At 36.6% G+C, this 15268-nt stretch overlaps 1 protein-coding gene across 4 annotated transcripts; it reads right to left on the bottom strand.

The window, feature by feature from the left end:
- Positions 1-348: 348 nt before the first annotated feature.
- Positions 349-15233, bottom strand: cdc14b (cell division cycle 14B). 4 transcript variants are annotated; one of them, XM_079381869.1, is made up of 16 exons: positions 14120-15171; positions 13867-13957; positions 13257-13332; positions 13017-13109; positions 12786-12862; positions 12571-12637; positions 12427-12489; positions 12008-12095; positions 11019-11249; positions 9587-9725; positions 8470-8638; positions 8189-8295; positions 2829-2876; positions 2509-2562; positions 2193-2406; positions 349-891 (listed from the first exon to the last, which is right to left on the bottom strand). In XM_079381869.1, exons 1-16 carry the CDS (start codon positions 14181-14183, stop codon positions 889-891), a joined length of 1584 nt encoding a protein of 527 aa, XP_079237995.1. In that variant the 5' UTR covers positions 14184-15171; the 3' UTR covers positions 349-888. The 4 variants fall into 4 exon arrangements, with proteins under 4 accessions (XP_079237995.1, XP_079237996.1, XP_079237997.1 ...); XM_079381868.1 differs by having other exon boundaries at positions 351-891; positions 14932-15230; XM_079381870.1 differs by lacking the exon at positions 2193-2406 and having other exon boundaries at positions 14932-15233.
- Positions 15234-15268: the final 35 nt, after the last annotated feature.

Genomic DNA, 15268 nt, shown 5'->3' with positions numbered 1-15268 from the left:
TTACCCCGCCGGAAAACGTGTCTTACCCCCCGGAACGCGATTTTTTGTTTTATTTATTTATTTTTACCGGGGACCCCCTCGAAGGCAAAGATTATTAATTAGGCGTGTTTTGTTGAGAGCACCTGGCAACCCCGAGACAGGCGGTACTTCCTGTAGTTTAAAGTCTCCCGCGCATAATGTTACATCGATTTAAAGGGAAAGGCGGCGGTGGCGCGAAACTTAATCAAGCTCATATGCTATGGTTTTCTTTACTAGTTGTTGTCTATATATAGTTTTATTAACTTATTTTAGATAAATGCTTATTTTCTTTCTAAATGCGAGTAAACAATAATGACGCTTATTCAAGAACTACATTTGCAATAGCAGAAAGGATTTATTAAAAGAGATAAGACTCAAATCCTTTCCTATCATATATTTACACGTGAAATAATCATGATTTAAACTGGGTCATCAAAATAAAGGTATAACAGTAAAAACAAACAAACAAACAAAAACAGTCCTTTAGTCTAATCCAACTCCAGCCTATATACAGCTTTCAGTCATGATTCACATTCATTTACAGTCTGATTTCTGTATTAATAAAGCACTCAATACAGTATTTAAAAAACAAAAACATTACAGATTTAGTAACAATGCAGCGTCTGACACTCATGATATTTACAGTGGCATAAAAAGTCAAACTTCACATATCTCTCTGATCTAAAAATAAACATTGCTTTCTCTTGATCAAATAAAAATGGTTAACATCTGATTTCTCAATAAACAGTTTGAATATGGTTTAGACAAAACCATGAAGTAAAACTGGAGTGATGATAGTGCTGTGATGTTGGTCTTTGGATCCACGGCGGGTTTCAGCGCAGGAGAGGAGCTCGAGCTTTGGAGATGGGGTTACTGTAAAACAAGAAATACATTACAGACCAAACCCATACGTGCAGAACGACGAGCAGCACTCATGCACATGCTCTAAACTCAGACAGATGCTGAGAAACGCTTTAGAATTACAAAGCAGAAAGAAGTTAAAGGAGGAAATCTGATACCATGGTCTCTGAAAGCGCACCGATGGCATTGCATGAAGCACTTTCCTTCTTCTGGACAGAGATCGTCTATTACAGGTAAGGTTGGCAAGGCGGTGAAAAGATAAAAACCGTTAAAACTACTGAGTAAGATGAGACTAATCTCTGACCCGGTTACGGTTTCAGAATAAAGGCGCGTTCACAGCTGGTATTCACGTCTCATTTGTTAAGGTTTTTGTGAGGAGCTTCTTCTGCTCAAAGCTGCATTAAAAATACAGTAAAAACGTGAAATATTATTAAAGTTTAAATCAGCTGTTTTCTATGTGAATATCAGTTAAGATGTAATTTATTTCTGTGATCAAAGCTGTATTTTCAGCATCATTACTCCAGTCTTCAGTGTCACATGATCTTCAGAAATCATTATAATATACTGATTTACTGCTCAACAAACATTTCTGATTATTATCTATGTTGAAAACAGTTGTGCTGCACAATATTTATGTGGAAATCGTGATAAAACTGCCTTTCAAGAGAGCTGTTATTCATCAATACATTAAATTGATCAAAAGATTTCTATTTCAAATAAATGCTGTTCTTTTGAACTTTTTAGTCATGAAAGAATCCTGAAAAATAGTGTATCACAGTTTCCACCAAAAATATTGTGCAGCACAACAATGTTTGTTGAGCAGTAAATCAGTATATTATTATGAAAATACAGCTTTGATCACAGAAATAAATTACATCTTAACTGATATTCACATAGAAAACAGCTGATTTAAACTTTAATAATATTTCACATTTTTTACTGTATTTTTGATTAATTAATATTTTGATCCAGTTTGGTGAACATAAAAATGGTAATCAAACTTCTATGCTGAAACTAGGATTTTAAACTTTGCATTGGCATGCAACTTTTAAATCCTAAATATATTCACACATAAATCAGATGCATCCGAGACGCACGTTACAACCAGGTGTAAACGGCTCAGAGTCATGCTCGCAGACCGAGAGCGATTGGGATTTTGAAAGAGTCGTTTAACATGAATCATCCATCAGCAGAGGACAGTGTGCAAGCAAAGACGAGAGACGCCCGCTCTGCCCGTCAGAGTCATGCAGGAGAGCTGAAGACGGGACGGTTGGGCGTAAGAGCCCGGATCACAAGGGCCGCTTCACACTTACTGAGCTGAGGGAACTCAGACTGTGGCCATAGAGCTGCAGTGAAACGGCAGAGGAGGATCTCTGGGCCGCGTGGCTTAAGTGCTTTAAGTTCGACTGCTTGATGAAATTACTGTTGGCCACTGAGCCAGCGCTAACGTCAGAAAACACATGATCCTTTTCACAGGCCATTACGTGCAAGCTGCATAAAGATTTAGCGAGCCTTGAATGTAAAGGGCTGTGAAAGGAAAACGTCAACCGTGAATATGAACGTCAGACTTGCTCAAGTCGCTTTACTGATTTTAATGCAAAAGGCTTAAAAACTCAGTGAAATACCTACCTAGTGGCCCTGATGGATCCAAGAGAAGCCCGAGTCCTTTTCCTTTTATCTGAGCTATATGGAAGATATTTTACAGATTATATGACAGATTTACAATCCTGCACACGTAATTGCAGAATAATTCTGTTAAACAATAAAAAAAAAACAATGATAGTCATTACTATATATACACATACACACAACACACATACACACAACACACATACATACAACAAATATATAGATAGAATAAAAAAATATTGAATATAAAATAAGTCCATGAAAAAACTAAAGTTACCTTTATGCATTAAAAAAATATTTAAATAAAAAAGAAAAGTTACCTTAATGACCTTGATGTTGATTTGGAGTGAATTGTATTTTCTTCTAACCTGCAGATAAAACAAAAGTTCAGTGTGATGAAAACATACAATAGGACAAAATAAATAAATAAATAAAAGGACAGGCATTAGATGCGTTTGTGTCTCTGATGCATAGACAGAGCGTCACATGCAGAATGATTCGACATCCCTCCCGTTACACATATTACAATCACATCTGTTCACATGTGTAGCATTTGATTCAAAATCATCCTGTAAAGCCTCAAATGAGTTACATGACGCAGAAAAACTTTATAAGACGATTGGATGGAGAGAGAAAACCCTTGATCATCCAGATCATCGTCCTCCGACAGCAAACACACGTACATACATCAAAAATCATCCAGCAGCATGTGAGATACTGCTCATATCTTTACTGAATTAAAGATTGGATTGTGTGCAGTGTTATAAAGTAAGGACAGATAAGGAGAGCAAAATATAATTATCAATGCATGACAATATTCACAAAATGCAGTTAATGCACCGACAGACAGCAAAGACTGACAAAATCAAGCCACGTGATGTTTACCCTGGTAAAACTCAACACATCCAAACTGAAGCTTCACAAATTAATCTGATCTCAAAGGAGCACAGCAACACTCCTCCTGTGAAGTTAAAGGACATTCTGCGTTTAATACACGTTAGATCTATGTTCATTACCACAGGACATAATTGGCTCAAACGCTGATTACTTGACAATTTAAAAGCAAAAATTGGGCAAAAGTACAGCCATCACTAACTAACCGCGTTATATAAATTGTTAGCATTATTTGATGCTTGATCTCAGATTAAGGGTTGTCAGAAGCCTGTGATATTTGTAAAGGATTATCCGTCGAGACACTTACAGCGTTGCAGTCCAGAGACGGGCTAAGAGAGTGACGGGAGAAAGCATTTACAATCCCACCCCGTCTATACAGTAATGGATGGAAGGGAAGCCAAACAACATCCAGCAGAAGACAACGCTACAGAGAGCAGAGAGCAGCATGGCTAGCGGCCGTCTAGACACAGGGGCGAAATTCAGAACAAAAACAACAAGGAAGGAAGACAGGAGACTCGTCTTTTCCCACCGCACACCGGATGGATCTCTGTAGCGCGAGTAATCCACATTCACTCCACTTCTGCCTGTTCACACTGAGATCACAGCAGGAATCAGGACCATGTGTTTTAACCCTCATAATGCATTCAACTATTTCACAATTAATGTTTTCCCAACTAAAACCATACTGTATTTGTTCAGCAATTTTTCATTAATGAGTGAATGTTGTCATGTTATTACTGCATTTACCCCTTATATACCCTGGTAAAAAGTTATATTTAAAATACATTTTATTTCATACAAAGTATAGTTCAAAACTATTAACATATTTACTGACAGATAACTCCAGACATACGGATATAAAATTGTTAATTAAACTTTATTTGGAGTATTACTGGTGCACAATGCACATGTCTTATTAGTAAGCCTAAAATGCTTTTTAATGTCAATTTTAATGATGATTGTATAATATTGCCCTTTAAATGCAAAATATTTAAAGTGTACCAAAGTATACTTGCAATAGTTCCACTTTAGCACAATCAAATATACCAAGTATGTCTTTAATTGGACTTCAGCACTACTTCCACATAATTAAAGTGCATCAAGTACAAAATTAGTTGTTCCAATTTAACAGACTTTTAGTATTCCAGTTTAGTGTACTAAAAGTACAACTGCAGGGCATTTTATTAAGTACATAAATATGAAAATGTATTTGTAGTATACTATAAATATATTTCAAATACATAAGTACATTTATTTTTCACTAGAGTATATATTTATATTTCTTTTCAGTATTGATGAGAAATTATGTAGATATTGTATGAAATGTATAAGAATCTGATAATTACCAGCATTAACCCCAATGCAACGAATGGAATTTAATAAAATCTTTTGAATTTAAAACATTTATTTCTAACAAAATAAGTTAATTTTACTCGCATAAACTTTCACTTCTAGATGAAAAAAAGTGATTAATTTTTCATGCTGCAATCATATGGTTCGTCAATAGAGGTATACATTCATGCTCATCAACAAAATTCAGTCCCAAAAGTGTTGGAGATATGAGGTAAAGGCTAAATATATTTTACAAAATTTTTTTGACACATATAACATCATAAATAATTTTAATGAAACTATTTTTGACACCTAATGGTACTCTATACATCCCCGGGTCAAAATGACCTGAACATGAAATGTGTAACATTTATTTTAAAGGTTATATCTCATACAAAATAACTGTAAAAAATCTGAAAACATAAATGGGTATTTTGAAGATCTTAAAGTATCTGCAAAGTTTCATTCCTTCTTAAAAACTGCATTTTTTTTCCGGATTTGAATGCATCATAAGGGTTTATGGACCTTTTTCAGGTTTTTTGATCATCACTGCAGTAGTGCAAAAAAGGGAGTAAATGCTCTTTATTGGCACTTTAATATCACAAAGCTTAAGCCTACTAGACAGAAACTGTTTCCAATTGTAAACTGAATCTATTCGCCGTCTGAGATCAGATCCAGTCTGCAGTGCAAATGAAAAAGACGATCAAAGCAAACTGACCACAGTGTGTTACAACAACACAAAGCAGTTAATACACTTCATGCATGACAAATCAAGCACAAACATCATCCAACAACATCGTGCAAAGCAAAGACTTTGTGAAATACTTCGTTAGAACATCTACTTTGAGAAGATCATGCATGTTTGTTAGACAATAAGGGCTGAAAACAATGTGAAGGTAGATTTCTACATGCATCTAACAGGAAAAACACAGTTATGGTGAGACTTTTGTCGTGACCCCATAAACACTTTCAGAGATGCACAGGTAAGGAGGAAAAAAGGTGAGAACATGCGCCACAAGGAATTTCTTTTAAAGATATTTGCTTTACACGCTCATTTGTAGTTACTTTAAAGGCATTTTTTTAATATTTGTTATTACATTATATGTCTAAATCTGTCATTTTTCACAACAACAAAACAAATTGTTGCAACATTTGACAAAAATCAAGATTGAATATATTTGGTCAAAATCCCAAAGATGAAGTGCTATGCAGGTTATTTAAGACAATATTGGCTGATTAGACGGCAATGCTGACCTAAAGTGCATGTGTGCCCTCTCTCCCTTTACTCTCTTTCCCACATCTAAGACCTCAAATACATAAAATATTACCCTTATACCCATTGTTTTTAAATGGACACTTAGCTTGTGTCTTAAGAACTAGTTTGACCAACTAGCAGCTGCTTTTCCAATACAAATAAAACCAATCTACCTTTTCATAACTGAAAAAAAAAAAATTAAATAAATATTAGATGACTAACTTAAGACTAGTCTAAATGGTTTATGCAACCGGCCCCAGGTCTTTATTTACCCTTGTAAGATGCCTCTATATTAGATGCGTTCAGCTCTTAAAGGTACAGTATCAAACATGCAGCCGACTGTCATTAAAGGCATAAAACGTTAATACAGTTGCTTTAATAGGAATCAATCTACATAGTGTTTTATTTTTATATTTGTAAATTCAATTTCTTGAATGCTGCTGATAAATACACCTATTTACCTACACTTTGTTTTATTATGTGTATATGTATTATTTGTATTTTTTTAATAACAAACCTAAAATAATGACAAAGATTTTTATCTTCGCCCACTTTGGCCTAAATATCCGCCATTCTTTTTTTTATACTTTTGTTACCTTGAAAGGCTGTGTTTTTATAACTTAGTTTGGCTGTAATACTCAGACAACTTGCAAAATAGTAAAACCAACACGAAAAAGAATCGTGATATTTAAAATAAATAAATAAATTGATCGTGATGTGATATTTTTGGCCATATCGCCCACCCCTGCTATGCACTTTCCAAAAAGAGTCTTGGCTTTAAAAACGCTGATTCTCAGCGAACGGGGAAGCAGAATGAGTCTAAATGTTAAAAACAAAAGGCACGAGATGAAATGAAGCCCTGCAGCAGCCGCATATTCGCACATGATGACGTCTCAGGACTTACCTGACGGGTGTCTCTCAAGCCCTGTCTTTCTGCTACCATTTCAACGGCACACAACAGTCGGGCCACAGCGAGCCCAGCAAACTGCAGCACTTTACTACCATTCGCCTGCCGTGTGATAAAAGGCTTTTGGAGTCTCTGGTCTCGCCGGCACAATCACTAACAGGAAGACTGATGTTTTTAACTCATGCAGTTAGTCTAACATATCATGCAAACACTTAAACATCCATCATCACGAGAAAACCACTACATATGCATGTGATCCGACTGGATGAGTGTCTAACACGCTACTCTCTCCATACGGTACATGTCCACTGGTGTACAGATTGCTGTGTTTATTTTAAATGCTGGCGGATTTAGTTCTCAACCCTATAAAGCTACTAAATGAGCTACTAGGCCTCTAAATGATAAACAAATATCAAAATGTTGCTGTTGCACACAATCTAATCCATACTTCTGTCATCTGATTGATAGTTTAGACTCTTTTAGGTGTAAAGGGTCACTTTTTAATCAAGTAAATGTCAGAATAACTGCAGTCATATTTCCAGATGAACTCTTACTGGACTGAAGCAGCTCAGCTTTACTTGATTCTCCAGCAATCAGTTTTTTAGAAAAATCAGTGCGTCTCAAATCTGATCATCAGGATCTTCTGAGGAGCGTTTATTTCTCTCAATCAGCATTGCATTATATGTTTGGATCATTTCAATCTCATCTTACTGAGACATATTATTGGAGATATAGAGTGACCGCTGATATTTAAATAATTTATGTCAGTATCTGCTGTCCTGTTATAAAGATCTCATTGATTTACATTACAAGCATCAGAATTTAATCATAATTATCAGCATCTGCAGCAAATTCATATTGTTTGAGTCACTGAATAAAACTGAGCCGTTTTTTTCCTCCATATTCTCACTATATCAGACTATATTTTCAGATTTTCCAAAGATTCAACAAACGGTTTCACGTCAGGCTTAAAATTGGGTTAATTTGCTACATCATCTTGAATTCAGATTTCAAACGTAGTTTGCAAAAACCAAAGATTACAAGAGTCTAATAAATTGCCATTGAAACTTGGGAATGTGAAATATAGGCTTTGATTTGAAATCATTGTAAAATTAATAATTCTGAAATCCTGATAAAATATGACTTTATTAACTGTGTATTGAAATCAATCTCGGACTATAATGAAGGGTCAGGAGCAGATTTCTTCCACACTAGTGGACTCGTACCGTCAGGTCTCGATGGCTACATGTATATGGATGGACAGAAGAGTGATGTAACAGAGAAAAACTTACGATATTGAACCTGTGGACGCTCTGGACTGCCTCTTACTCTTCAGAGCTCTTAGTTTGTCGCCTTGTGTGAGTCCTCCACACTCCTCCTCCTCCTCTTCCTCAGTGTGCTAACCAATGAAAAACACAACCTGGTTAGCAATCGCAAAAACAAAAACATCCTATTTTCCTATGCAAGTGGGCAGTTCTTGGCCATATAATTCAGCAAAGTGCACTAAACTTTACGCTGTTAGGCAAAACAGACACACAAACTGAGATGTTCCAGAATAAATAGATTTACTCACAGTTTCAGAAGCAGTTCTCCTCTGTGAAATGTTCTTGTTTGTACCATTAATGGAAATATCTTCCACTCCAGACAGGATTCCAGCCACTGCCGTTTTACTTGAGCCGTTTTCCTGCTCATTTATTTTTTGCCGGTGCAAATCACCTTCTTCCCACAGACTCGCCTGCTTTCTGTTATATTAAGGCATGTATTAATTAGTATTAGGGCTTCTAAAAAGCAGAAACCCTATGCAGATTAGGGATGGGCGATATCTTATCATTTGCGATAAATCTCCCCATGATCAGAATTATTCTTTCTGCCATAATAACGATAAAGTCTAGTTGTTGACATTTCTGTGGCGGATGTGAAACTGAGGAGGAGTTTATCGCTTAATGAGGAGATCCTTCTACAATCTAGACCTGGTTTGGTCAGGGCTGTACAGTGCACAAAACAAATCGGTCTGAATAAATAAACTACAGTAGCATGTGTGCGATACAGATTTGCATGTGTTTGAGCCTGTTTACAAACCTGTTGCCCAACAAAGATATCATTTAGTCACATGCCTTTTCTCCAAATTAACTTATCATAATCGAGTGTTTAAATTAAATTCTTGGTGACCAGACGTTGTTTTATATCACAGAATGATAGTATGATATACAGTGATAAAGGCTATGTCAATTAGCATTGTATTATAAATATACTTTCCTTATAAAAAAATACCCAAGATAGCTTGAAGAACACAAACCATAAACCTACACTTTGTGCAATCGTATGTTTATGGTCTTCAAGTTTCATCAGTTAAAATTTCTCTGTTTTATTCAGCGATAACTGGAAAAGCTCCATATCAGGGAGCGTCGACAGTACTATTACTTCTGCGATGCATATGTGTTTCTAGGCAAGAGCGCCCCCTGGCTTCCAGTATGAATTAAACCGTCATTACATTAACCAAAATAGGGTGTTGTGAGCATTATAGAGTAAAAATAGGAAAGATAATACTTTTTGATAAACTCATTGATAACGTTATCGCAATAAATACCATGAATTATCGTGATACATGTTTAAGCCCATTTCACCCATGCCTAATACAGATTGGCACACAGATATATTGCGTTGAATCAAAGTGCATGTGGAAGACTCACTCATTGATGAAGTTCTGCTGAGGTCCGATGATTGAGCCGGGTCTGCAGATCCTGATCCACGCGATGGCTTCAGCTGCAGTCAGTCTGAAGTGTTTCATCATATAACAGCCAATCAGAGTCCCTGTTCGGCCCAGACCGGCTGAAACACACGGTGGTTTGGCCTGTTAATATCTCTACTTCATGACACTGGAAGACTCACATCCACTGATGAACTGAGGTGGACTTGCTGAATCATGCAATAAAATTAATGCAACAATTATAAGTGGATTTATACAGAATGGCTTTTTAAAGTACAGCTGTCAATTTAATGTGTTGTAATAATTAATGCATTTAACACAGCACCCCGTCAAAACCTGTCTTTCATCTTATACTGATGCAGTTTCTGATGATGCAGGATGACTGATTGCGTGATGAAGCCTATTAGAATGCAGTTAAATAAGCCCAAAATTCAAGATATGAGCGCAAAAGATAAATTAGCCTCTGATATTTATATCATATGACAGTTTAGCAATATCACACCAGCAAGAGTGCCGTTTTTCCCCAATATCTGCATGAATGCAACTGTGATATTGATTTTATACAGCAGTTCAATAAAAGAGGTTAAATTTTAGACAATAGTCAACATTGTCCGTTTTTGCTTAATTTTGCAAACGAAAATGGTTCCAATCAAAGCAACAGCAGAACTGTTGAGCGTCTTTAAATCAACAAACAGCGGTGATTCGTTACTGAATGAATCAAGTGAGTCAATGATTCAGTGACTCATTCATTAGAGAGTCACTTGCTTGGTTTCTGAATGAATCAGCCATCAGTTGAATTATTAATTTCCTTTTTAAAAAAAATAATTTCAGATTTCAGTACTCATAGTTAAAACCCATTTAATATAATTTATGCAATGCAGAATCAGAATATTTCTTTCTGATGCTTTTGTAATCTCTATTGAATGGTTTTCTCATCCAACACAACAATGACTTTAAATGATCTTTTTGGGGTAATTTCACATCCAAAATTGATGTGTGTTTAATAAGCTTAATCATGTAATTAATTAGAATAAAAATGTAAATAGCTTGACAGCCCTAGGTTAAATATACGGGTATTGTGTTAGTAGCTGAAAGCATATTAGTTGAACCAAACAAGTATCTAGGTTGGGATGCGTGTACTTTTGTGAATGATTTGTGTTCACGTGTAGAACAAAATGCTGATTACAACACCACATGTAGATGAACCGCCTGTTGCAGTCGCGTTGGACAAAAGTATATGCTAAATGAATAGATGTAAAACTAAAACATATGTAGGTGAGAAAACATGCAAGGTTTACATGCAAAATCAATAAACAACAACACAGGAAAGATTCTGTGCAGGCCTGAGTAATGTAGGCACATTTTTCAAGATATGACGTCTTCGCGTGACTATTTTAGGCTTGAAAACCCCAAACCTTTGCAGTGGACAGCAATGCCTCCGTCAGCATTCTCGCAGATGTTCAGGAACTTGGTGACGATGGCGTCGTTGGGCGTACTGCCGTCTACAAAGAACAGGTCGTGGTGCTTGAAGCCCATGTCTGTGAAACGCTTGGCGTCGTACATTTTCTTGTTGAGCCGGATGATGGTGGTGATGTTGTGCTTCCTGAAGTAGGGGAAATACGCTTCAGGAGCATGAAGAGGGTATCCTGAAGAGGGGGTGGGGGAGAGAAAAGTATATAAATCTGTACATAATTCCAGCTCTCATCTCAGACTAAAGTCAAAGCTAGGGCTGGGCGATATGGCCAAATATATTTTCTCAAATCAGTCAATATCAATAATCATCACAATAAATGTCAAATCTTTATTTCTTTCAAGTTTAAAGCCAAATTTTTGCTCCAAAGTGAAAGTTGTTGAAACCAGACCATTAATTGTCCTTAAAATAAATAAGAATAGAAAAATACATTTTTTAGTTAGTTTAGTGTAATATTGTTTCAAATCAAGAAACAGGTTTGTGCTACCTGATAATATTAATAATGGCCTAAAATTACTTTTCTGTCTCTTAGAAATGCACATTTGATAGCAATATTTGATTTTTGTTCATTATCAAAATCAATAGTTTAATTGTTTTTTTATTAATCATTGGTGTTCCATAGTAGCAATACATTTAAATCATCATAAACACAGTTAAAATCACACACATATCACACCTCAATACCATGGTAAAAATTTAACTATATGGTTTTTAGGTATTTGTATGTCTAAAAACATTTAATATAGGCTAAATCCACATATGCTATAGCTTAATCACAAAAAAACTAATTATATTCCTTTAATGCATTTAATGTCTAAACTAATAATATAATAAAACATTTGATATAAAAACCCACATTTCTAATAAAACACCACAATGCAGTTAGTGTTACTACAGTAAATCCATGGTAAATGAAAGCCAAACCATATGCACCGTTCTCAATTTTGCTCTTTGGATGAGGGCCGCTGAAAGCCAAAAACTTCCCTGGAATTATCCAGTTGAAATCTCCATTTTCTGCCCGCTGGAAAAGATATTAAAGCATCATTGAGACTGTCAGTGTGTGGCTAAACTCTTTTCCCAGGTTTCACAGACAAGGCTTAAGGTTAGTCCCAGACTAAAATGCACGCTTGAGCTGTCTCAACTGAAAAAATCTTGCTCTGACATATCTTAAAATATGTCAGTGCCGTTGTTCTGTCTCAAGATACACACCTGTAAAGTTCTCTTCCAAGACATTTTTATAAAAGCTGCTTAACTATCTTAATTTAACGAAGGCCTAGTCCTGGTTTAAGGTAAGCCCGGTCTGTGAAAACCGGGTCTTTAAGCTTTACCATTCTATATCAGAGAAAACTCACCTCATAATGTTCATATTCCTCCACATTAAACTCTGAGAAATCCAGCCAGCTGAACTGCAGAGCCTGAAACACACAACATGCGATCAGCAGGAACAGCGGACCGGAAAACACGCCTGATGAAGCTTCAGAAAGACTCTGGATTACCTTGTGAACGGCCAGCAGACAGTCAAGGATATTCAGATTGTACATGCAAGATCCAAAAGATGCATCTCTGTTGAATGCAATGAAAAATTAAATCAAAGACGAACAGAAACCTAGAAATTGATCAAAGGATTGCTTTTGGAGATTGCTTCTGATTTAAACATTTAAAAGTCTCATAAAATGCATGTTCTTAAATAAAGGGGATAGATTTCAACTACCGAAAAGGAAGATAAGACGCATTTTGAGAGACCAGAAGGCTGTACGCTTCTTCTGGTGTTTTCTGTAGATGCATTACCTACAAACGAGGACAAACAAGAGTGACTCTTTACACCTAAAAATCTAGAACTAGATGCAAAGTTCATGCATATACATGTAAAACCATTAGAAATATATTTGAGCATCCCATCAGGCAAGTTTTTGGGCTAAAAAAGCTGGACGGGAAAACTTACAGCATAAGAGCCGATCAAATACGCAGCATTGGCTTGTTTCTTTCTGTCACCACAGGTATAAAACACAATGGTCTTCTTTGCAAGAGCACAAGACTGTTGAATTAGAAGAGCACACATTTAAAAACACCACATTTAAACAAATCTTACATACAAAACTAAACATTTAAATAAAACAAAAACATAACATGCAATGCATGCAGATACTGCATTTATTAGAACAGTGTAATGAAGCGTCATCACCTTCAGCTTTTTGTTGAGCTTGCAACAGAAGCGATAAAACATGGCCAGGTTGAGCGGGCCGAAGTCCGCATAGAAGCTGTTCAAATAGAAAAATCGAAGAGGTCATTGATAAAGGTCTGGTACGATCAATAAAAAACATGCATATTTAACAGATTTGGGGAAGAAAACACTTAATATTGAACTTTTAGACAAAATATTTAAAAAAAATGTGTGCATGTGTTTCATAATATTCAATCCATCAGGTGTTTATGCCTCATAATTTGATACAGTGAGAATAAAGAGGAAAAAAGGCTCAGTTTTAATCAGAAATATGCAATTTTGTGCAAATGCTGATATTTATACGATGCACTTCTGTGGCTCGTAATGTAAATCTATGAGATCCTTATAACGGTATAGCAGATACTTACATAAATGATATAAAAGCATCTCCAATAATATGTCTTAGTATGCATATACATATAATGCAAAGCAATCCAATGATGATCGAGAGATGAACATTTAGAGGCCTTTCATGCATCAAATATGATACTTTATAGTGTTTAGTGTATTAATGTCCCCAATCATGAGCTATTTGACAGCATTAAGAAGTAATGCACAATTCCACTCTTACTTCTCATAGGAAAGCTCTTCATCGATGCAGAAACAGTGTCTCTCAGGAGTGCTCTTCACCTTCTGATGAAGAATAGCAAAATACAGCTGATCTGAAAAACACAAGAAAACAAACTATATGGTAATCTCTCATAATGACTGAAGTGAATGTAAACACGTATGAGTCAATGAATCTGAATCCGCGTACCGGAAGTGAGTTCTCAGACAACAAAACATGTGCACTATTCAGAAGAAAACAGAAATATGAGCCTCACCTTTAATGAACTCGATGCAGTTTGACAGATCGCACGTTTCTATTGTAACGTTGTTCCGGAGCATTATTTAGTCTTGGTTTAAATTAGCTTAATATTAAAAACACTTCACTCTAAAGGCAACACATTCAAACAAAACAGTCTAATTTCCGTCGACTTTATAAAGAAATCAAGTTCAAGAAATGGATCGAATTTTTATTTATTTTAGCCTGTTTTATGCAATGAAGCCTGCATTTAAAAAAATGTAATTAGAATTATGCCTCCGTTTAAATTGTGTAAATAACGCCACACAAGCGATCTTTCTCTCGCCTGAAGTCTGAATAAAGTTCAGCGCAGTTTTAACCCTTTCCCGTCTCCTGATTGGCTGACGGACGCAACACTGACACGTCAATCAAACTAAGCCCCTCCTTCCAGAATTTAAATCGAACGGCAGGCAGCACTCGACTCCAATTGGCTCGCTGTCCAAGCCGTTGCTAGGAGAGAAGCGCCGATCAGCCAATAGAATCTCATTCTGCTTTGACTGAACGCTTTGATCCACTTTCTGTGATTTAACGTTACATCCAGCAAACAGAACAAAGAAAACCGTTCCGTCTCCACACAGACACCATTACTAGTTAATAAAGCCATCTAAGAGTGACCCTGACCTATAATCAGCGCTTATCTCGACATAAACAGCACTTAGTTTGTGATGTGATCTCATGTTTCATGTTAAAGCGACCATCCGGTGCTATAAACCGCCAAATAACCCCCTGACAGGACTTGTATGATAGTACTCGATGGCGGTTTAACCTTTAAAATCGTTCTAGTTTGTTCACCTGTGATACGAAGGTAAATATCGCTCTTGGAGTCGGTCTGGTGCCTCAGAGACGCGCAGAGTCTCTTCCTCGACTCGCTCCGTCGCTCGCTTTTGCGCTTCATCGCTTCTTTACGCGCGAAAAGATGGCGTTTCAGACGCGACCGTGCGATGGAAGCAGTATTTGCGCTTTAGTCTGCATAGTCCGGCTTCTATCGGCTCCATGCGCCGCAGACCGAGGTATATTTGAGCCCGTTGTCCTGCCAGTGACGTAGCGAGGGCAAGTTTCTAAAAGCCTTGCGAGTGACGTCACTGCGCCACAACATCCGGGCACCGGCGGAACTTTAACCCATGCAGCG

This window comes from Barbus barbus (genome assembly GCF_936440315.1).
Source record: "Barbus barbus genome assembly, chromosome: 28".
NCBI classification, from domain to species: domain Eukaryota; kingdom Metazoa; phylum Chordata; class Actinopteri; order Cypriniformes; family Cyprinidae; genus Barbus; species Barbus barbus.
This window is presented reverse-complemented; position numbering and strand designations above follow the sequence as displayed.

What these genes read in the sequence shown, in the direction of transcription:
- cdc14b (XM_079381868.1), bottom strand. Translation starts at nt 15,034, where the DNA reads ATGAAGCGCAAAAGCGAGCGACGGAGCGAGTCGAGGAAGAGACTCTGC. An exon ending in CAGCAGAACTTCATCAATGA is followed by an intron (nt 8,639 to 9,586) that starts GTGAGTCTTCCA and finishes TTAATATAACAG; the next exon opens with AAAGCAGGCGAGTCTGTGGG. An exon ending in GGAGAACTGCTTCTGAAACT is followed by an intron (nt 8,296 to 8,469) that starts GTGAGTAAATCT and finishes TTCATTGGTTAG; the next exon opens with CACACTGAGGAAGAGGAGGA.